Below are 20,839 nucleotides of genomic sequence, written 5' to 3'. Positions count from 1 at the left end.
TGCTGCCATCATGTGAGCAAGTTCACTCTTGTCTCCTTGGTGATAAAAGACCATGCAGAGAGAGGGGCCCGTTCATTTCAGGTGTCCCACTCCAGTACTCTTGCCTGGAAAATCCCATGGACGGAGGAGCCTGGTGGGCTGCCGTCTGTGGTGTCGCACAGAGTCAGACACGACTGAAGCGACTTAGCAGCAGCAGGCTGGCCCAGCAGCTGAATGAGTGGGCCTAGCCAAAACCAGCAGAAAAACCACTCAGTCAAGTAGCAGATGTGATAAATAAAAGATTGCTTCTGTTCTAAACATCTAGGTTTTGACATGGTTTGTCATCAGCAATTGATAACTACATAGACATTAAGAATGAATAATATAGACATTAAAAATTATGCAAGACATGAAAGAACATGTAAATTATGATTTAGATACTCAGAAATCTCATAAGAGGACTCGTGAAAAACATCAGAAAAAAGGAAAATTATTTCAGAAACAAATACTTCATGAGAAAGCACACAAAACAAATACAATAGAGACTGCTTTAAAATAAAGAGAAAGATAAAAAATTGAGAAGCAAATTGAACATAGGAAGAAAGACAAAAGATTTGAAAATGGCAAATGTTGAGGATTGGCAAAGAAGACCCAACATTCAGGTAATAAGGATCCTTAACAAAGAAAAGAAAGTAAAAGAACAGAATGTGGATTAAAGCAAAAGACATTTCTGGGAGCTTCCCTTGTGGTCCAGTGGCTGCGACTCCATGTTCCCAGTGCAGGGGGTCTGGGTTTCATCCCTGGTAGGAGAACTGGATCCTGCATGCCGCAACTAAATATCCCACAACTAAGACCCGGTGTGTGTGCTAAGTCACTGCAGTCACACCTGACTCTTTGTGACCCCATGTTATAGCCCACCAAGGTTTTCTGTCCATGGGATCTTCCAGGCAAGAACACTGAAGTGGGTTTTCATGCCCTCCTCCAGGAGATCTTCCCAACCCAGGGATCAAACCCACGTCTCTTATGTCTCCTGCATTAGTAGGCGGGTGTTTTTTTAACACTAAGCCACCTGGGAAGCCCTCATAACTAAGACTTGGTGCAACATGACCTTTCCATCAAAAGTCCTACAGAAAAGCCAACCTGAAACTATATTGGAAGGGTAATGTATACTTCAGAATACAGACCTGCAATGACCAGCAGCAAAACGTATTTTGGCAACACCGCTGGACTTTAACGAAAAAGAAGAAGGGCTTATTGCTTGTTTTTTCTTAAGCCTGAGCCAAGCTGGAATCAAGATTGCCAGGAGAAATATCAATAATCTCAGATATGCAGATGACACCACCCTTATGGAAGAAAGTGAAGAGGAACTACAGAGCCTCTTGATAAAAGTGAAAGACGAGAATGAAAAAGTTGGCTTAAAGCTCAACAGTCAGAAAACTAAGAGCATGGCAACTGGTCTCATCACTTCATGGTAAATAGATGGGGAAACAGTGGAAACAGTGGCTGACTTTATTTTTGGGGGCTCCAAAATCACTGCAGATGGTGATTGCGGCCATGAAATTAAAAGATGCTTACTCCTTGGAAGGAAAGTTATGACCAACTTAGACAGCATATTAAAAAGCAGAGACATTACTTTGTCAACAAAGGTCCATTTAGTCAAGGCTATGATTTTTCCAGTAGTCATGTATGGATGAGAGAGCTGGACTATAAAGCAAGCTGAGCGCCGAAGAATTGATGCTTTCAAACTGTGGTGCTGGAGAAGACTCTTGAGAGTCCCTTGGACTGCAAGAAGATCCAACCAGTCCATCCTAAATAAGATCAGTCCTGGGTATTCATTGGAAGGACTGATGTTGAAGCTGAAACTCCAATACTTTGGCCACCTGATGTGAAGAGCTGACTCATTTGAAAAGACCCTGATGCTGGTAAGGATTGAGGGCAGGAAGAGAAGGGGACGACAGAGAATGAGATGGTTGGATGGGTATTACCGACTCAATGGACATGAGTTTAGGTGAACTCCAGACAGCTTAGGTAAGGGCCAGAGGTGTGAGAGAGCATGGCTGGGGTCTGGTGTGGGGGTGGGAGGTGGGCTGAGGGAGGGGTGGGATGTAGCAGGAGAGGAACGCTGAGGCCTGAGGGGGCCTGGAACACTCACCCATGTAGGGCTTGGTCCCGGCCATGGAGGAAGCCTTTTCTGCGCCTTTCACGACTGTCGCTATGTTGAAGTCTGTGATGTGAACGTGTCCTGGAGACAGAGAATCAGAAAAAGCAGTTAGCAAAAGCTGCAGGCAGCTGGGTTATCTCCCGTCTGATTTAACAGTGTGGTATGCAAGGGGGGATGTACAGGAAGAAAATATTAGAACTTTTATTTACATTTGTGTTTATTTGATACTTTAGGAGGGTCTGTTTTGGCCACATCATTGACAGTAGCCAAGCTATGGAATCATAATAATAAGTGGAATCACAATCACAAGTCAATCCTAAAGGAAATCAGTCCTGATGGAAGGACTGATGCTGAAGCTGAAACTCCAATACTTTGGCTACCTGATGTGAAGAACTGACTCATTGGAAAAGACCCTGATGCTGGGAAAGATTGAAGGCGGGAGGAGAAGGGGATGACAGAGGATGAGATGGTTGGACGGCATCACCGACTCGATGGACATGAGTTTGAGCAAGCTCTGGGAGTTGGTGATGGCCAGGGAAGCCTGCTGCAGTCCATGAGGTCGCAAGAGTTGGACACAACTGAGAGATTGAACTGAAGCCATGGAAGCAACCTAAGTATTGGACCTTGAGGGCATTATGCTAAGTGAGAAGTCAGACAGAGAAGGACAGATATTGCACCGTCTCAGTTGTATGTGGAATCTAAAAAAAAAAAGCCAAACTTATAGAAACAGAGAGTAGAAAAGTGGTTGCCAGGGGCTAGAAGAGGAGGAAATAGGGAAAGGTTGGTAAGAGGGTACAAACTTTCAACACTAAGATGAATAACATTCAAGGATAATGCAAAGCATGGTGACACTTAGCATAAGGCCCTCCAGGTCCATCCATGTCGCTTCAAATGGCAAGTTTTCATTCTTTTTTTTTTTAAGGCTGAGTGGTATTCCGTTATATAGCTAAACCACATCTTCTTTACCCCTTCATCTGTTGATGGTAGGTTCCCAGATTCCCCGGAGAACCAATACTGACTATTTGGATTTTCCTCCTTCTCCCCTCCCACCTTCCTTCTGACACTTTCTTTTCTCTCTTCACCACCACATCTCCTTGTCTCCTTCCTCCCTGTCCCTCTTCCTTCCCTCTTAGGGTACTTGACATCAATGTCCCATCGGCTCCCATTACTTTAGGCTGGACAGAAAGTGGTTTCCACCCTCAAGCCCCCTCCCTACTCAGTTCATCAGTATTGTACTAAGGCCCCCACTGGCCAGAGCAGGTGGACAGAATAAGGTGCCCTCAGGGCATGAGTATCCTCTCTTTACACCCCTCCCCCACCCAGTGTTTTCCTGAAAGGAGGAGTCTGGTCTCAAGTGTCTCATTTATTTATCAGAAGCTTCCACTCTCTGGACCAGTGCCTCTAAACTTTAACATTTTTATTATGTCCTCAATATAAATACTAAGCTCCCTGAGGCTTGGTTTTCTCATCTGTAAAATGGGGATGATGATAACAAAATATACATCTCAGAGGGCTGTTGGGAGGAGTCAGAGAATTAATACACAAGAAATGGTTACAGCATACTGCCACACAACAATGAGGGCATTTTCTGTAAGCATGGCTCTTAGCAGCATTATCCTGCCAAGGTGTGGCTCCAATCCCTTCTCCAGCTGGGGCCAATCCACCCTGCACCCTCCCATTGCCTCAGTTCTAGTTCTAACAAACAAGTAAATTCAAGTCCAGTTTTAGACTGTGAGTTATGTGAAAGTAGCTGGACATCTGAGTGGTTTCTGCACCCCACACCTGTACAGTTCCAAGCACAGCAGTACCCTTGGGACGGAATTCTGGAATCTTAGAATATAGATGGCTTTTACGTGGTTTCATTTCTCCCACTCTTAAAATTCTTTAATATTTGCATGATGAAAGTAACGCCAGCTCATTATAATAAATCGTAGAATACAAATACATGTTTGAGTTTCTCCTTTCAACATCCTAGGGTCTCCTCTACCTGCCACATAATCACACTGATTCATTTAGCTCCCCCATTCTTTCTCGCTTTTGCTTATGCAAATGTATATCCACATATCACAGGACTTTGGTTTGTTCTTGCAATAAAGAGATCATACTCCATCGATCATTCTAAAAGTCACTTTTGCATTTAATTTGGCTTTGGGATGGAGCACGTGTCTCCAGGTGGCTTTAATAGTTGGCTCAGGCTGAGCATATGAACAAATCATGGCCCATGAAAACTGGGGAGATGATTTTCTAGGGGGTTCAGGAAAGGAAACGTTTTCTTCCTTTTCCTTCCAGAAGCTATCTAAAGTGATATTCTCTGCCTTTGGCTGGTGTGATGTGGGGAAATGACCCCTGCCCCAAACTGTAGAAGCCATTGGGTGCCACAAAGAAAGACAAGCTAAAGATGAAGCCCATTTTTGGAGAAGGCAGAGCTGCAAGGACAGCAGAGAAATGGTACCAAAGCCTGATCAAACCCTGCCTGAAGCCATATTCCACTGGGCTTCAGTTATACGTGCTGAAAAACACATTGCTTAGGGCGATTTGAGTTGGGCTCCTTGTTGTCTGCCACACACTGTTGGTGTCCTAATTCATGCAGACACTTACCACAAGATTTCAGCAGGTTATTTCACTCTATAAGCCTCCTAATATTAATAAGTACCTGGTAGGGTAATTGTGAGCATTCAACAGGGTGTTTAGGGACTGAGGATGTGACCTTTGAGCAAAGATCTGAAGAAGAGAGGCAGCAAGCCAGTGGACTTCTGGGGGGAGGAGTGAGGTGGCTGAGGGAACTGGCAGCACCAGGACCTTGCAAGGGCCAGCAAGGAGGCCAGAAGGAGAAAGGGGGAAAGGGCTCAGGTGGCTTTTACCCCAAGCCTGAGGGTTTTGAGAAAGACAGACACAATCCCAGTCATTTGTATCACTTTGGCTTGTGTGTGGATTACTGGGGCAAGACTCAAAGCAGGGAAACTGATTAAGAGGGGAAAAAATGCATCCCTCATCTATGTAAGCTGCTATTGTTTAAGGTTGCGTAAACGGTACAGAATTGGTGCTGAAGTTCATGTTAGTCGTTGAAGAACTTCTGTCGGGGGTGGGGTATGGCTACCCACCCCCCTTTTATAAAAATTTTTTGGATGTGGATCGTTTTTAAAGTCTTTCTTGAATTTGTTACGATGTTGCTTCTATTTTAGGTTTTGGTTTTTTGTCCGTGAAGCTTGTGGGATCTTAGCTCCCTGACCAAAGATTGAATTTGCACCTCCTGAATTGGAAGGTGAGGCCGTAACCACTGGACTGCCAGGAAAGTCCTGCCCTTCCCCCTCCTCGAGCCTGAAGTTCTAGAGACCAGTGACCCATCCACGGTTGGCAGCTGAAATGTGGAGAGCCATGTTTTGTCTCTAGTTTCTTTCCAGTGGGCGCTTCCACCGCCCCCTGTTGCCCCCTTCAGGGTGGAGTCACCCGGCCCTGTCCTTGTTTCCTCCTGGCCCTCCAGGGTGGAGGCTCTGGGGCAGCTCTGAAGCAGACCTGTCTTCCCAGCAAGTTACCTCCAGCAGGAGTGCCAGACAGCAGAACCCCATTTTTGATTTCCACACCATGCTAGCTGATGAGCTGAAACTTCCTGGTGTGCCTCCTTTACCGGTTGAGTCAAGATGTGGGAAAGTGAAAATTAGTGCCATACGAGGTCTCCTCTGAGTCCCTTCTCAGGAGAACGGAAATTTACTACAAAGTGTGCACATATGAACAGTTTTCGGCTATTTGCTTTCTGTAAATTAAAAACATTCAGCAATCAGTGAGAGAATGAGCCCAGTATACGGTGTGAGATCCATTAGTAAAAGTTTGAATGAGAATCATCAACAATTGCCCTCCCACCCCTGTTTGTGCATCCTGTACTCCAGCCCTGCTCTCTCCTTTCTCTGAACACATGGAAACTCATCACACCTCCAAGACTTTGACACCATTTGGAAAGCTTTGCCCTCTGCCTGGCAGATTTCCATTCATTCTTCAAAACCTGGCCCAAGAGTTGTATTCCTGATGGATGGACATCCAGCCTTTGCTTGATTGCTTCCACTAACAGGAAACTCACTACCATGGGGGGTTGTGTCTCAGTTGACTTGCTCTGCTAAAACAGATTACCATGGACTGGGTGGTGTAAACATCAACATTTATTCCTCAGTATCCGAGCCTGGAAGTCCAAGACCAGAGTCCAGCACGCTAGGGTCCTTGGTTTCTTCCTGGGTTACTTGGCAGGTTTCTTGCTGTATCCTCACATTGTGAGGAGAGAGCAAGCTCCAGTCCCTTCATCCCATTATAGAGCACAAATCCCATTGTGGGGGCTCCAATCCTTTGACTTCTTCCAAACCCAATTACTTCCTAAAGGCCTCAGCTCCAAAAGCCATCACACTGGGAGTTAAGGCTTCAACATACCAATTTAATTAATTCCATGCACACTTAGTCCATGGAAGACTGACTGGTTTAGGCCTCTCTCCTGGACCCTCCCAACTCCTCTCCATTTTCATTTCCATCCTAGCATCCACTATGCTGTATCTGCTGTGTCTGTCTCCTTGAGACCAGGTATCCTCCCTTGTTCATTTCTATGTCCCCTGTATGTTAGCACTGGCCTGATCTGGAAAAAGTACTTAACAAGTGTTTGTTGACTGGCTGACTTACTGACCAAATAAAAGATGGAATGAAAGAAATATGGTGAGCAAATGCTATCATCTTTCTTCATTATTTACTTCTTAGAGCTATCATGATATTTACAGGATCTGACAACATTCCATTTTTTACTTTTAAGACTACAGCAGCATCAATTTTTCAACCAGATCTTAAATGATGAGACTCAGCCACCATCTCTGTGATTTTGTACTCCCTGGGGCCAGCATCAGGCTCGGCATGTGCATGAAAAGTGTACGGAAGTGAGAAATGGGCCATAAAGAAGACTGAGTACCAAAGATTGATGCTTTCAAACTGTGGTGCTGAAGAAGACTCTTGAGAGCCCCTTGGACAGTAAGGAGATCAAACCAGTCAATCCTAAAGGAAATCAACCTTGAATATTCTTTGGAAGGACTGATGCTGAAGCTGAAGCTCCAATATTTTGGTCACTGCTTCGAAAAGCCAACTCACTGGAAAAGACTGATGCTGGGAAAGATTGAAGGCAAGAGAAGGGGGAAGCAGAGGATGAGCTGGTTAGATAGCATCACTGACTCAATAGACATGAGTTTGATCAAACTCCAGAAGAGAGTGAAGGACAGGGAAGCCTGGTGTGCTACAGATTATGGGGTTGCAAAGAGTAGGGCACAACTTAGTGACTGAACAACAACAACAATCTGTGCATTTGGGGGAAGAGCACTTGAAACTCTACACACTAAGGATGTGTCAGTTATTTGTGCCATGGAACTGGGGGATGGGATGATGGAGATTATACAGGGCTAAAGTTCCATCCACAGTCCCCGCACTGGGAAATAATTACTGATGCACAGAATCAACTCAGCATTACCAGTAGCAGTGACTCCTGCTTTGAAGACTGGTTCCTGCATTTTCCTTGCATATTCCAGGAGGAAGCATCCAAAGCATCCTGGATTTTGCTGTATTTTCACTTGCTTCTCCTGCAGCCATATTGCACCAGTGTCTGTTCCTGCTCCACCATGCTCCCTCCCTTCCCTTCACCCCTCTCAGCTCCTGAAATGAAATTACCTTAACTCTGTATGGATATTTACCAAATGAAGGAGGACAGTGGAGTGATCTCACTGGGACCAACAAGGCCACAGCCTGGGAGAAGATGAGAGTCTGCTTGGGAGGGGATAGTCAACCCAGTGGCAGGCTTTTAGATCTGTCCTCAGAAGCCAAGATTGGACTTCAGGTAGTAGCCATCAGAGGGCGCTAGACCAGAAGTTAGGATGGCAAGAAGGCCCTGCATAAGAGATGATCTTCTACCACATAATTTTTTTGCCTTGTTTCCCTGAAATTCAGAGTCAAGTCTCATATGAACATCTGTCTCCATCTTAGGTGGTTTACAGGTGTACAGCGTGCCTAAGCCAGAGGTCAGAGTGGTGCTGCTGAAAAGATGCAGCTGGATGCCCAAGGATGCTCAAGAGGATGAGAACCCTAGCTGTGGATCCAGCTACCCCACCCATGGAAGGCCCCAGAGCTCACTGGTAATAAAGCTAATAATATCTACTTCCAAGATGCTGGTGTGATATAACCCTGTGATATAACCCTGGATGCCGATCCTCCCCTTAGGATCATCCTGAACACTTTTCCTTCCTCCCACTTCTCTTCATGGAGATCATACTGAACTTACTTCAGGACAGTGGTAGAAAGAGAGAAAGAAGAAGGAAGGAAGGAAAGAAGGAATTGAAGAAAGAAAAGGAAAGGAAGGGAGAGAGAAAGAGAGAGAGAGAGGGAGAGAAACAAATCAAATTCTAAGGTACCAGCTTCTTCAGGCTTCATTTGGCTTTACTGCAGTAGGAAGACTGACTGTGTGAAGGCAGGCCTTTGCCTGATGTAGAATGAAATGACCCTCTGATTTTCTTCTGCTTTATTTGCTTTGACTTCCTTCCATTTGTTGGTCATAGGGTAGGAAGGCAGGGCTATCAAAACAATCTGTGTGTTCCCAGATCTCCTGAGACAGAAGAGAACAAAAAACTGGGAACAAGAAATGCAACAGGTCTGGGGTTTCCTAAGCTCCTAGACTGAGATTTGGGGGAATTCCCAGCTGCAGTCCATGGGGTCATAAAGAGTCAGACACAACTAAGCGACTGAACAACTCAGCTGAGATGAGTTTCAATACCTTCCGCCAGATATACTGTGATTTCATAAAATCTGCCCAGACTTCACATCCTATTTGAGTTGATCCTGCTTAAACACCACCTCACTCAAGGCTTTTGAATGAGCTCAGTAATTCTGTTTCTTTCCCCTTTCTCTACTTCTGTGGCTTTTAATTTAATGTTAAATCACTAGATTTTGGTTAATTAGTTACTAGCATATCCAAGGCTACCTGACCAATGTGCTCCCCTTCCATATGTATTTTGGTATGTGATTTTACACAATCATGCAAATCACAATGAATCAGATGCAGAGAGGCTTTTAGAACACTTTCTCAGCCATGATCTGCTCTTTGCAAGGACTCTGAGGGGCACTGGGATAGAGATTATCTTTTGACACTTAGTATCCTTTTCCACTCCTTTCTTTCCTGCCCCCTGTATTATAAGGACAAGAAAGAGAGAGAGAGAGAGAAACAAAAAAACATGTCTTGACTCTCTTGCAGCTAGGGTTCTGGGCAAGATTTAGATTCTGCCATTCAAATGCATGCTGTTCAAATGCACTCAGGCAAGATTTGGAATGGGGTTTCCCTGGTGGCTCAGACAGTAAAGAATCCACCTGCAATGTGAGAGACCTGGATTTGATCTCTGGGTCAGGAAGATCCCCTGGAGGGGGGCATGGCAACTTACTCCAGTATTCTTGCCTGGAGAATCCCCATGGACAGAGGTGCCTAGCAGGCTTCAGACCATGGGGTCACAAAGAGTCAGCCATGACTGAGTGACTAGCACAGCACAAGGTTTGGAAAAAGAAAGTAAGCCAAGGGAGAAAGCCATTTGAAGGCTGGAGTTACACCATCTCAAGCCAAGGAAGTATGCATGTCACCAAACCAGAAGCTCAGGGACAGAACTGACACCTACCCATCCCTGTTGCCTTCAGAGGGAGGACAGCCCTGCAGACATCTTGACCTTGGATTTCAGTCACCAAGACTGTGAGAAAATACATCTCTGCTCTTGATTGCCTCTCAATTTGTGGGACTTTGTTCCAACACCCCTGGGAAGCTAATACAGGAGGCTATTTATTGGGGGGTCATGAGAGATTCCTTACACAGGGTCTTCAGGACCTTAAGACATCACATTGTACTAGACACTTCCTTCCACTCCCAGCAGTCTTCAGAAAGAATCTCAATACAGCCCTCCCAAGGATCCCAGTGTAGCTTTAAACTGCATTCCTAAGTTTTATCCTTAAACTCTTGGAACCCTATCTAGAATAATGACACTAACTCTTTGTTCCTCAGACTTAGCAGAAATACCTCTACCCCTCAATTTGCCCCAGTGGTTCTCTCCACTTCCATCTCCGCTGTTCCAATCCCTGTATCTCAGGCTTCAGCATCAATACATGCCTTCTGTTAATTTCCTGGACTCTCTTCCTGCCAAGATGGAGATGGCATGGCACACACAGTGTTCTGATGAGGGGGATAGGGGTGTTGCTGCTGCTGGATATTGCCATTTTGGGGAGCACTCATCACAATTATCAACAAATATGTTAGCAACAGATGGAGAGGCAATTCTTCAAAATGAGTCCAGTGAGTGCATGCTCTGAAATATTGTCTATTAATAGAAAACTTGAGGTATAGTAAAGCCAACAGATTAAGAGACAACTGCCATTGAAAAGACAAGCCTGTCATTCATGGTTCCTAAGAGGAGGGGACACGTCATACCATTGGGGGTCACCCCGGGGAAGCATCAGGGTCATTCACGAGACACAGGGACAAGGGAGAAAATGTGATCAAGAGCTTCTCTGGTGGTTTCTGTGGGAAGGAACAGGAGAGGCAGGGCAAGCAAGCTTAGGACTGGCTAGTCTGAATAATTTCAGGAGTTTGGGAAGAGGCAGGGCAAGCAGGCTTAGGACTGGCTAGTCTGAATAATTTCAGGAGTTTCTGGGGGCACAGGACTGTCCCTGGTCATCTGGATCCTGGCACAGGGAAGCTTAGGGAAAGTGGACGGTGGCCTGGAGTGTGCAAAAGTCAAGCATCCACATACAGGAAAGAGAAGACACAGTGAATACAATGAGAAAACAAATTCACTCTGCTGGTGTGCCTTTACTAAAGATCCTAAAGCTCCAGGTGAGGTTTCTGACCCCCAAGTGTTCATCCCAAGGCCACTGAGAAGAGTGAGTTCTACACTTCATAGCCAGCTGTTCTGAGACCATTGGAGCTTTCTCACTGGCCTTCTAGAATGCTCTGTTGCCCTTTCCAACGCTCTGTTGACTCCATGCATGCTGCAGGATCCAGCAAGCCCTCCCTCCTCCTCCTCTCCAAGCCTCACTGCCCTGGTGTTCCTGCACAGCTTCACCCTGTCCTGCCCAGCACTGGCCTTGCTGGGTCTGTATCACTCTATCTCTCCTGCAGCCCTGGATACACCTTAGAACCACCTGGTAACTTTAAAAATCCCACTTTCTCCTGCAAGATGAGTCAAATAGGACTTCTAAGTTTGGCCCTTGGAATTGGCACTTTTTATAGTTCCTAGGTGATGTGCAGCCATGGCTGAGAAACACTACCCTAGACTGTGAGGTTCTTGACCACAGAGGCTCTGTGTCCTTCGGTCACCTGGCACAATGCCTGGCCTACAGCAGGTCTGCAAAATGATGGAGTCACTTTTTTGCATACAGAAGAGGAAAAAGCTACAGCTGTCTCTTGGTATCTTCAAGAGACTAGAGTCAGGACTCCCACTGATACCAAAGTCTTTGGATGTTAAAATCCCGTGTATAAAGTGGTGTAGAATTTACCACTTGGGCACACCTGCCCAAGTTTTTTCAACTTTTAATACCTAATACAATGCAAATGCTATGTAAATAGTCATAAATACAATGTATATGTTATATAAATAGTTGCCAGCAGTGAATTCAAGTTTTGCTTTTTGACACTTTTTGGAATTTTTTTCCCCAAATGTTTTTTGATCTGAGATTGGCTGAATCTGAGAATGTGGACCCCTCAGATGCAGAAAGCTAACAGTATACCATCAGTAAATTTGAACAAGAGTCTTCAGTGACACTCAGGGCAAAATGCAAACACTGCCCTTCTGTCTCTGACTCCCAGTTTTTTGCCCATTTTGAGGGAAGTCAAACTCCAATACTTTGGCCACTTGATGCACAGAGCTGATTCATTTGAAAAGACCCTGATGCTGGGAAAGATTGAGGGCAGAAGGAGAAGGGAATAGCAGAGGATGAGATGGTTGGATGGCATCACCGACTCAATGGACATGAGTTTGGGTAAACTCCAGGAGTTGGTGATGGACAGAGAGGCCTGGTGTGCTGTGGTCTATGGGGTCACAAAGAGTCAGACATGACTGAGTGACTGGACTGAACTGAAAGCTCCCCAGTGATGCTTTCAAACTGTGGTGCTGGAGAAGACTCTTGAGAGTCCCTCAGACAGCAAGTCCCTCAGACAGCAAGCCAAAAGGAAAGAGTCAATCCTAAAGGAAACCAACCCTGAGTATTCATTGGAAGGACTGATGTTGAAGCTGAAGCTTCAAAAGTCTAGCCACCTGATGTGGAGAGCGGACTCATTGGAAAATATCCTGATGCTGGGAAAGACTGAAGGCAAAAGGAGAAAGGGACCGCAGAGGATGAGATGGTTGGATGACATCACCAACTCAATGAAGATGAGTTTGAGCAAGCTCTGGGAGATAGTGATGGACAGGGAAATCCTGGAATGCTGCAGTCCATGGGGGTCTCAAAGAGTTGGACACAACTGAGCAACTGAACAAAAATAACAAGTTCCACATGTGTTAAAGACCACCACCCCTACTTGTGCTAGTGACTCTTCCTTTTCTATGAGCATCTTACAGATGATTGCATTAATCTCTGCAATTCTTCCCTCCTCTTGGGATCCATCCTTCTTGGGATGCAACTTGGCAGTGCCCAACCCCCCAGTTGGTTGGGTCTTGTGACTTTCTTTGCCCACTGAGATGGCAGCAAATGTGACACAGGTGGAGGCTGAGTGACTGGACTTTCCCTGCTCCTTCTCCTGCTCTGGCCATGCAAGGTCACATGGGGCTGACCTGCCAGAGGATGACCCATGAGCCGCTGGGCTGAGCTGTCTAGTCCATGAACCAAAGTCATGGTGTACCGGCAAGCAGCCAGGTGAACCCCAGACATGGCAGTGAGCACAGCCAATGTCACTGCAGCTGCCTAGCTGACCCTGTTGGACCTCAGTCTTAGGAGCAAGCCCTGCCTATGAAAGCTTCAGAGACCTGTGAGCTTAATTGGATGCATGTTTGTGCCATTATATTCACGTGGTTATTCATCACCCAGCATCACTGTACCAAGAGAAAATTAAATGCAATCCCTTCCCCCTACAGTTTAAATTCCCTATTTCCTCAAGCACTTTGCCCTCAGCCCTAAAGCACACTCAGCTCTTCTCCTCATACAACTCTAGTATGCTACGTCTTCCTTCAACTTCCTTTAACCTCCAGGAATTGTCTTCTTCGGGCTTCCCAGGTGGTGTTAGTGGTTAAGAACCTGCCTGCCAGTGCAGGAGACATAAGAGACATGGGTTCGATCCCTGGGTCAGGAAGCTCCCCTGGAGGAGGGCATGGCATCCCACCCCAGTATTCTTGCCTGGAGAATCCCATGGACAGAGGAGCCTGGCGGGCTACAGTCCATAGTGTCTCAAAGAGTCGGACACGACTGAGCGACCTAGGATGCATATGCTATCTCTCTGCTTTTGCTGTTAGCCAAGAGAACCCAATCTCAAAGGAGAATTAGGACCCATTCTAGGAGATGAATCCAGCCTGGCGGACAAGAAAGCAGGGCAGACACTGGGGGAGCAAAGTCTTCCATAAGTCTTGGATTTTGTGTAACCAGCAGATCTTGAACATTTTTAATAAAAATATAAATGCAGTTATTTAATTATGCTTATGCTTCATTGTAAACACAGCAACCAACTTGTTCTCTGAGAAAACATTTAATGAGATTCATCAGCAAACTCTTTAAGTAGGAACACACAGTTAACTGTTTTGTAAACTTTTTTTAATGCAGTTAACAAAAGGCTAAGGAGATCTGTGAAGAAGGCTGAACGCCGAAGAATTGATGCTTTTGAACTGTGGTGTTGGAGAAGACTCTTGAGAGTCCCTTGGGCTTCAAGGAGATCCAACCAGTCCATTCTGAAGGAGATCAGCCCTGGGATTTCTTTGGAGGGAATGATGCTGAAGCTGAAACTCCAGTACTTTGGTCATCTCATGTGAAGAGTTGACTCATTGGAAAAGAGTCTGATGCTGGGAGGGATTGGGGGTAGGAGGAGAAGGGGACGACAGAGGATGAGATGGCTGGATGGCATCACTGACTCAATGGATGTGAGTCTGAGTGAACTCCGGGAGTTGGTGATGGACAGGGAGGCCTGGCGTGCTGTGATTCATGGGGTCGCAAAGAGTCAGACACGATTGAGCGACTGAACTGAACTGAAGGAGATCGAATGTACAGAATGGTGATTATAACTAATAATACTGTATTGTGGAGTTGAAATTTGCCAAGAAGGTAGATCTTAAATGTTCTCACTATTCACACAGTAAAAATGCAACTATGTAGATATATTCCTAAGTATTTTATTCTTTCCGTTGCAATGGTGAATGGAATTGTTTCCTTAATTTCTCTTTCTGTTTTCTCATTAGTGTATAGGAATTCAAGGGATTTCTGTGTGTTGATTTTATATCCTGCAACTTTACTATAGTCATTGATTAGTTCTAGTAATTTTGTGGTGGAGTCTTTAGGGTTTTCTATGTAGAGGATCATGTCATCTGCAAATAGTGAGAGTTTTACTTCTTCTTTTCCAATTTTGATTCCTTTTATTTCTTTTTCTGCTCTGATTGCTGTGGCCAAAACTTCCAAAACTATGTTGAATAGTAATGGTGAAAGTGGGCACCCTTGTCTTGTTCCTGTCTTTAGAGGAAATGCTTTCAATTTTTCACCATTGAGGATAATGTTTGCTGTGGGTTTGTCATATATAGCTTTTATTATGTTGAGGTATGTTCCTTCTATTCCTGCTTTCTGGAGAGTTTTTATCATAAATGGATGTTGAATTTTGTCAAAGGCTTTCTCTGCATCTATTGAGATAATCATATGGTTTTTATTTTTCAATTTGTTAATGTGGTGTATTACATTGATTGATTTGCGGATATTGAAGAATTCTTGCATCCCTGGGAGAAAGCCCACTTGGTCATGGTGTATGATCTTTTTAATGTGTTGTTGGATTCTGATTGCTAGAATTTTGTTAAGGATTTTTGCATCTATGTTCATCAGTGATATTGGCCTGTAGTTTTCTTTTTTTGTGGCATCTTTGTCAGGTTTTGGTATTAGGGTGATGGTGGCCTCATAGAATGAGTTTGGAAGTTTACCTCCCTCTGCAATTTTCTGGAAGAGTTTGAGCAGGATAGGTGTTATCTCTTCTCTAAATTTTTGGTAGAATTCAGCTGTGAAGCCATCTGGACCTGGGCTTTTGTTTGCTGGAAGATTTTTGATTACAGTTTCAATTTCCGTGCTTGTCATGGGTCTGTTAAGATTTTCTATTTCTTCCTGGTCCAGTTTTGGAAAGTTGTACTTTTCTAAGAATCTGTCCATTTCTTCCACGTTGTCCATTTTATTGGCATATAATTGTTGATAGTAGTCTCTTATGATCCTTTGTATTTCTGTGTTGTCTGTTGTGATCTCTCCATTTTCATTTCTAATTTTATTGATTTGATTTTTCTCCCTTTGTTTGTTGATGAGTCTGGCTAATGGTTTGTCAATTTTATTTATCCTTTCAAAGAACCAGCTTTTGGTTTTGTTGATTTTTGCTATGGTCTCTTTTGTTTCTTTTGCATTTATTTCTGCTCTAATTTTTAAGATTTCTTTCCTTCTACTAACCCTGGGGTTCTTCATTTCTTCCTTTTCTAGTTGCTTTAGGTGTAGAGTTAGGTTATTTATTTGACTTTTTTCTTGTTTCTTGAGGTGTGCCTGTATTGCTATGAACTTTCCCCTTAGGACTGCTTTTACCATGTACTAAAGACCTATACATAGAAAACTATAAAACACTAGTGAAAGAAATCAAAGAGGACACTAATAGATGGAGAAATATACCATGTTCATGGATTGGAAGAATCAATATAGTGAAAATGAGTATACTACCCAAAGCAATTTATAGATTCAATGCAATCCCTATCAAGCTACCAACAGTATTCTTCACAGAGCTAGAACAAATAATTTCACAATTTGTATGGAAATACAAAAAACCTCGAATAGCCAAAGCGATCTTGAGAAAGAAGAATGGAACTGGAGGAATCAACCTACCTGACTTCAGGCTCTACTACAAAGCCACAGTTATCAAGAGAGTATGGTACTGGCACAAAGACAGAAATATAGATCAATGGAACAAAATAGAAAGCCCAGAGATAAATCCATGCACATATGGACACCTTATCTTTGACAAAGGAGGCAAGAATATACAATGGATTAAAGACAATCTCTTTAACAAGTGGTGCTGGGAAATCTGGTCAACCACTTGTAAAAGAATGAAACTAGAACACTTTCTAACACCATACACAAAAATAAACTCAAAATGGATTAAAGATCTAAATGTAAGACCAGAAACTATAAAACTCCTAGAGGAGAACATAGGCAAAACACTCTCTGACATACATCACAGCAGGATCCTCTATGACCCACCTCCCAGAATATTGGAAATAAACGCAAAAATAAACAAATGGGACCTAATTAAACTTAAAAGCTTCTGCACATCAAAGGAAACTATTAGCAAGGTGAAAAGACAGCCTTCAGAATGGGAGAAAATAATAGCAAATGAAGCAACTGACAAACAACTAATCTCAAAAATATACAAGCAACTCCTACAGCTCAACTCCAGAAAAATAAATGACCCAATCAAAAAATGGGCCAAAGAACTAAATAGACATTTCTCCAAAGAAGACATATAGATGGCTAACAAACACATGAAAAGATGCTCAACATCACTCATTATCAGAGAAATGCAAATCAAAACCACATTGAGGTACCATCTCACACCAGTCAGGATGGCTACGATCCAAAAGTCTACAAATAATAAATGCTGGAGAGGGTGTGGAGGAAAGGGAACCCTCTTAACCTGTTGGTGGGAATGCAAACTAGTACAGCCACTATGGAGAACAGTGTGGAGATTCCTTAAAAAACTGGAAATAGAACTGCCTTATGATCCAGCAATCCCACTGCTGGGCATACACACTGAAGAAATCAGAAGGGAAAGAGACACGTGTACCCCAATGTTCATCGCAGCACTGTTTATAGTAGCCAGGACATGGAAGCAACCTAGATGTCCATCCGCAGATGAATGGATAAGAAAGCAGTGGTACATATACACAATGGAGTATTACTCAGCCATTAAAAAGAATACATTTGAATCAGTTCTAATGAGGTGGATGAAACTGGAGCCTATTATACAGAATGAAGTAAGCCAGAAAGAAAAACACCAGTATACTAACGCATATATATGGAATTTAGAAAGATGGTAACAATAACCCTGTGTACGAGACAGCAAAAGAGACACTGATGTATAGAATAGTCTTATGGACTCTGTTGGAGGGGGAAAGGGTGGGAAGATTCGGGAGAATGGCATTGAAACATGTAAAATATCATGTATGAAACGAGTTGCCAGTCCAGGTTCGATGCACGATACTGGATGCTTGGGGCTGGTGCGCTGGGACGACCCAGGGGGATGGTGTGGGGAGGGAGGAGGGAGGAGGGTTCAGGATGGGGAACACATGTATACCTGTGGCGGATTCATTTTGATATTTGGCAAAACTAATACAATTATGTAAAGTTTAAAAATAAAATAAAATTTAAAAAAAATGCAACTATGAGTGGTGATGGATATTACCAGTTGATTGTGGAGCTGATTTCACAATGTATATGTGTATTAAATCATCATGTTGTACACCTTTAAAAAATCACATTGTACAACATATTGTACTACATATATACAGTTTTTATTTTCCAGTAATACCTCAGTAGAGCTAGAGGGAAAAGAAAGGCAACAATGACTAAGAAAGGAAAAAAAGAAAAGCTAATGAGATTCTATCTGCTGTCATAAATCAGAGAAAGGAAAACCATGGTCACAGCCTCCTCTCCTGTCCTTCTCTCCTGGGGAGACTTGTGTTTTCTGAGAATCTCTGCTCCTAATTTTCCTTCTGCACTTTCTGAAAAGGCACCCACTGGATGCTAAAGATGAAGGAGGGGAGGGTATCAGCCACTCACTCCTTAGTGTGTTAGTGTTCAGTGCTCTGTTCCCATACCAAGCTTGATAAAATAGGATCTTAGAGAAGAGAGACAAGGGTCCAGTAAGAGGTGCTTGGGGAGTGTGTGGAATGCTGCAAAACTATAGCACAGGGTCAGGACACTGTATAAGTGGGTGGTGAAGGACAAGGTGACTGCAGCGATGAAATTAAAAGACATTTACTCCTTGGCAGGAAAGTTATGACCAACCTAGATAGCATATTGAAAAGCAGAGACATTACTTTGCCAACAAAGGTCCGTCTAGTCAAGGCTATGGTTTTTCCTGTGGAAACATATGGATGTGAGAGTTGGACTGTGAAGAAGGCTGAGTGCCAAAGAATTGATGCTTTTGAACTGTGGTGTTGGAGAAGACTCTTGAGAGTCCCTTGGGCTGCAAGGAGATCCAACCAGTCCATTCTAAAGGAGATCAGCCCTGGGATTTCTTTGGAAGAAATGATGCTAAAGCTGAAACTCCAGTACTTTGGCCACCTCATGCGAAGAGTTGACTCATTGGAAAAGACTCTGATGCTGGGAGGGATGGGGGCAGGAGGAGAAGGGGACGACAGAGGATGAGATGGCTGGATGGCATCACTGACTCGACGGACGTGAGTCTCAGTGAACTCCGGGAGTTGGTGATGGACAGGGAGGCCTGGTGTGCTGTGATTCATGGGGTCGCAAAGAGTCGGACACAACTGAGCGACTGAACTGAACTGAACTGAAGGACAGGGTGTGGTGTTGGAGAAGACTCTTGAGAGTCCCTTGGACTGCAAGGAGATCCAACCAGTCCCTCCTAAAGGAGACCAGTCCTGGAACTGAACTGACTGACAGGGAGGAAATATGAAAAATGCGAAAGGGCTGAGGTGGAGAGGTGAGGCCGAGTGCAGAAGGGGAGGAAGGAAAGGATGGATGCAGATCCAGGAACTCAGGAGCGAGGGAACGCAGAGAAGGTGGTGTGAGCTGTGGCCCGAGGCTAGGCTGTAGCGTCGGGCAGGAACTGTGGCATCAGGCAGGCCCAGCTACCCCACAGGCTCCCTGAATCTCCTTTCTTTGTAGATGAAGCAGCTGAATTATTCCTATTGCCTGGTGTTCCTGTCTTGATTTTGCTTTCCAGAAGGAAAGCTGCCCAGGGTCTGAAAGGTCTTTGTCCCAAAGTCTCTCTCAGTCAGTAGGCAGGGCTCCGAGGATTCCAGCCAGAACCCTGCTTCCCAGGCCCCTGGCTTCCAGGACAGCCCTGCCAGGGGTCCTGCATCACTCAGCCTGGGCCTCCGCTTGCCTCCACCTCACCTGCTTCCGTGGTCTGAGCAGAGAAAGGATAGGGGAGGCCGAGTCCTATAAGCTAACACAGCCCTCATGAGCACCTCTTATGTCTCGGTGCTGGGAGCCCTCACTGTCCCGTCTTACACCTTCACGGCCCTGCCAGGTGGTATTACTTCTGCTATGTAACCTGCCCAAAGACACACAGCTAGTTGGGGGACCAGTTGAGACTCGGGTCTGGGGTTCCTGACTTTTACATACAAACTAGGGACCCTGATTTGCATCCTCAGCTCTGCCCAGTTTTCCCTGGCATCCTGAGGTTGTCCTTGCTCTTTCATCAGGAGTCCAGGGATTTCAACTCACTGCCCCAAGGTATGTGGTCTGGTTTTAGCCTCTGGCAGGAGATTGGAGCGCTGAGGGTCCCATCCACCATTCCCATTCTGCCTCCCAATACCAAAGGGTTTACACAGTGAGGTAGGATTCCCTGAGACACACGAGTCCTAGAGAGGCTTCGAGCCACAGCATCAGCCTGCGTGGAGTCGGGGAGGGAGGTCTAGCACAGTTGTGTGGAAGAGTCGACAGATTCATCTCTGGATGATTCAGCAGCATCTCATGGATTTTTCCCCACCTGCTCACTCCAGCCCACCCTCCCCCAAACCCTTGAGGGATTAGTTCCTGAAAGAACATCAGTGAATTAAGTCTTCAAGTCCACCATGATTGGACTTGGCTTTACAGCCAACAGCGGCTATATATCGGCAGCTATAAAGGTGCCATTGGCATGGACTGCAGTGGACTGTCAATCATTGCTGGGTTGTACCCTGGACTCATGGTCCTAACTTGGTTGGATACCACATGCTGGGGGTTGACTCAGAACACCAAGGCCCAGGTTCTCTAAAGCAGGGTCTGTCCTCTGCTTCTTACCAAGCCTCCCAGGGGATTCTGATAAGACCAGAGTCAGAAAGCCACTGACAGGGAACTATCTCCATAGACCAGCAGTGTCAGGCTCAACTGGGAGCAGTGAGAAATGCATAGTCCCAGATCCAACTCAATCTACTGAATCAGTTTAAGAATCTGCCCTGACTCCTCATGAAAGCTTGAGAAGCCCGGGTGAGGAAAGGCTTTAGCAGATTACTGATGATTGATGTCTAGCTCACCAAGCATACTCTATCTCACTTGATCCCATGACAATCAGGAAGGTGGGTACCATTTTGTCTGTTTTACTGAAGAAGACATGGAGGCTTTGAGAGGTGAGTGTGAGTGACTTTTCTGAAGCCCTTAGGTTCACAGGTTGGGGGGCAGGGGTGGGAGACTCAGAGCCTCCACCCCTGTATCCCATTCCCACTTCTGCCCTGTCATTCTCACACCAGGATGTGGACAATGATGTCTTCGGATGTGAAACCTTCA

At 44.8% G+C, this 20,839-nt stretch overlaps 1 protein-coding gene across 2 annotated transcripts in view; it reads right to left on the bottom strand.

The window, feature by feature from the left end:
• Window positions 1-20,839, bottom strand: part of STK32B (serine/threonine kinase 32B) — a 405,326-nt gene that overhangs the window by 68,071 nt on the left and 316,416 nt on the right. Inside the window, exon 6 of one of the 2 annotated variants that reach the window (XM_086404827.1) lies at window positions 2,132-2,221. The exons of the other annotated variant lie outside the window; for it this stretch is intronic. Coding sequence (XP_086260953.1) covers window positions 2,132-2,221 — 90 coding nt within the window. The remainder of the gene's footprint in view (window positions 1-2,131; window positions 2,222-20,839) is intronic. 2 annotated transcript variants of the gene reach the window in all.

The sequence above is a fragment of the Bos grunniens genome, chromosome 6 (genome assembly GCF_055505025.1).
Source record: "Bos grunniens cultivar Pamir isolate PY7600 chromosome 6, Bosgru_T2T1.0, whole genome shotgun sequence".
Classification (NCBI taxonomy): domain Eukaryota; kingdom Metazoa; phylum Chordata; class Mammalia; order Artiodactyla; family Bovidae; genus Bos; species Bos grunniens.
The sequence above is the reverse complement of the archived record's forward strand: the minus strand, read 5'-3'. Positions and strand labels throughout refer to the sequence as shown.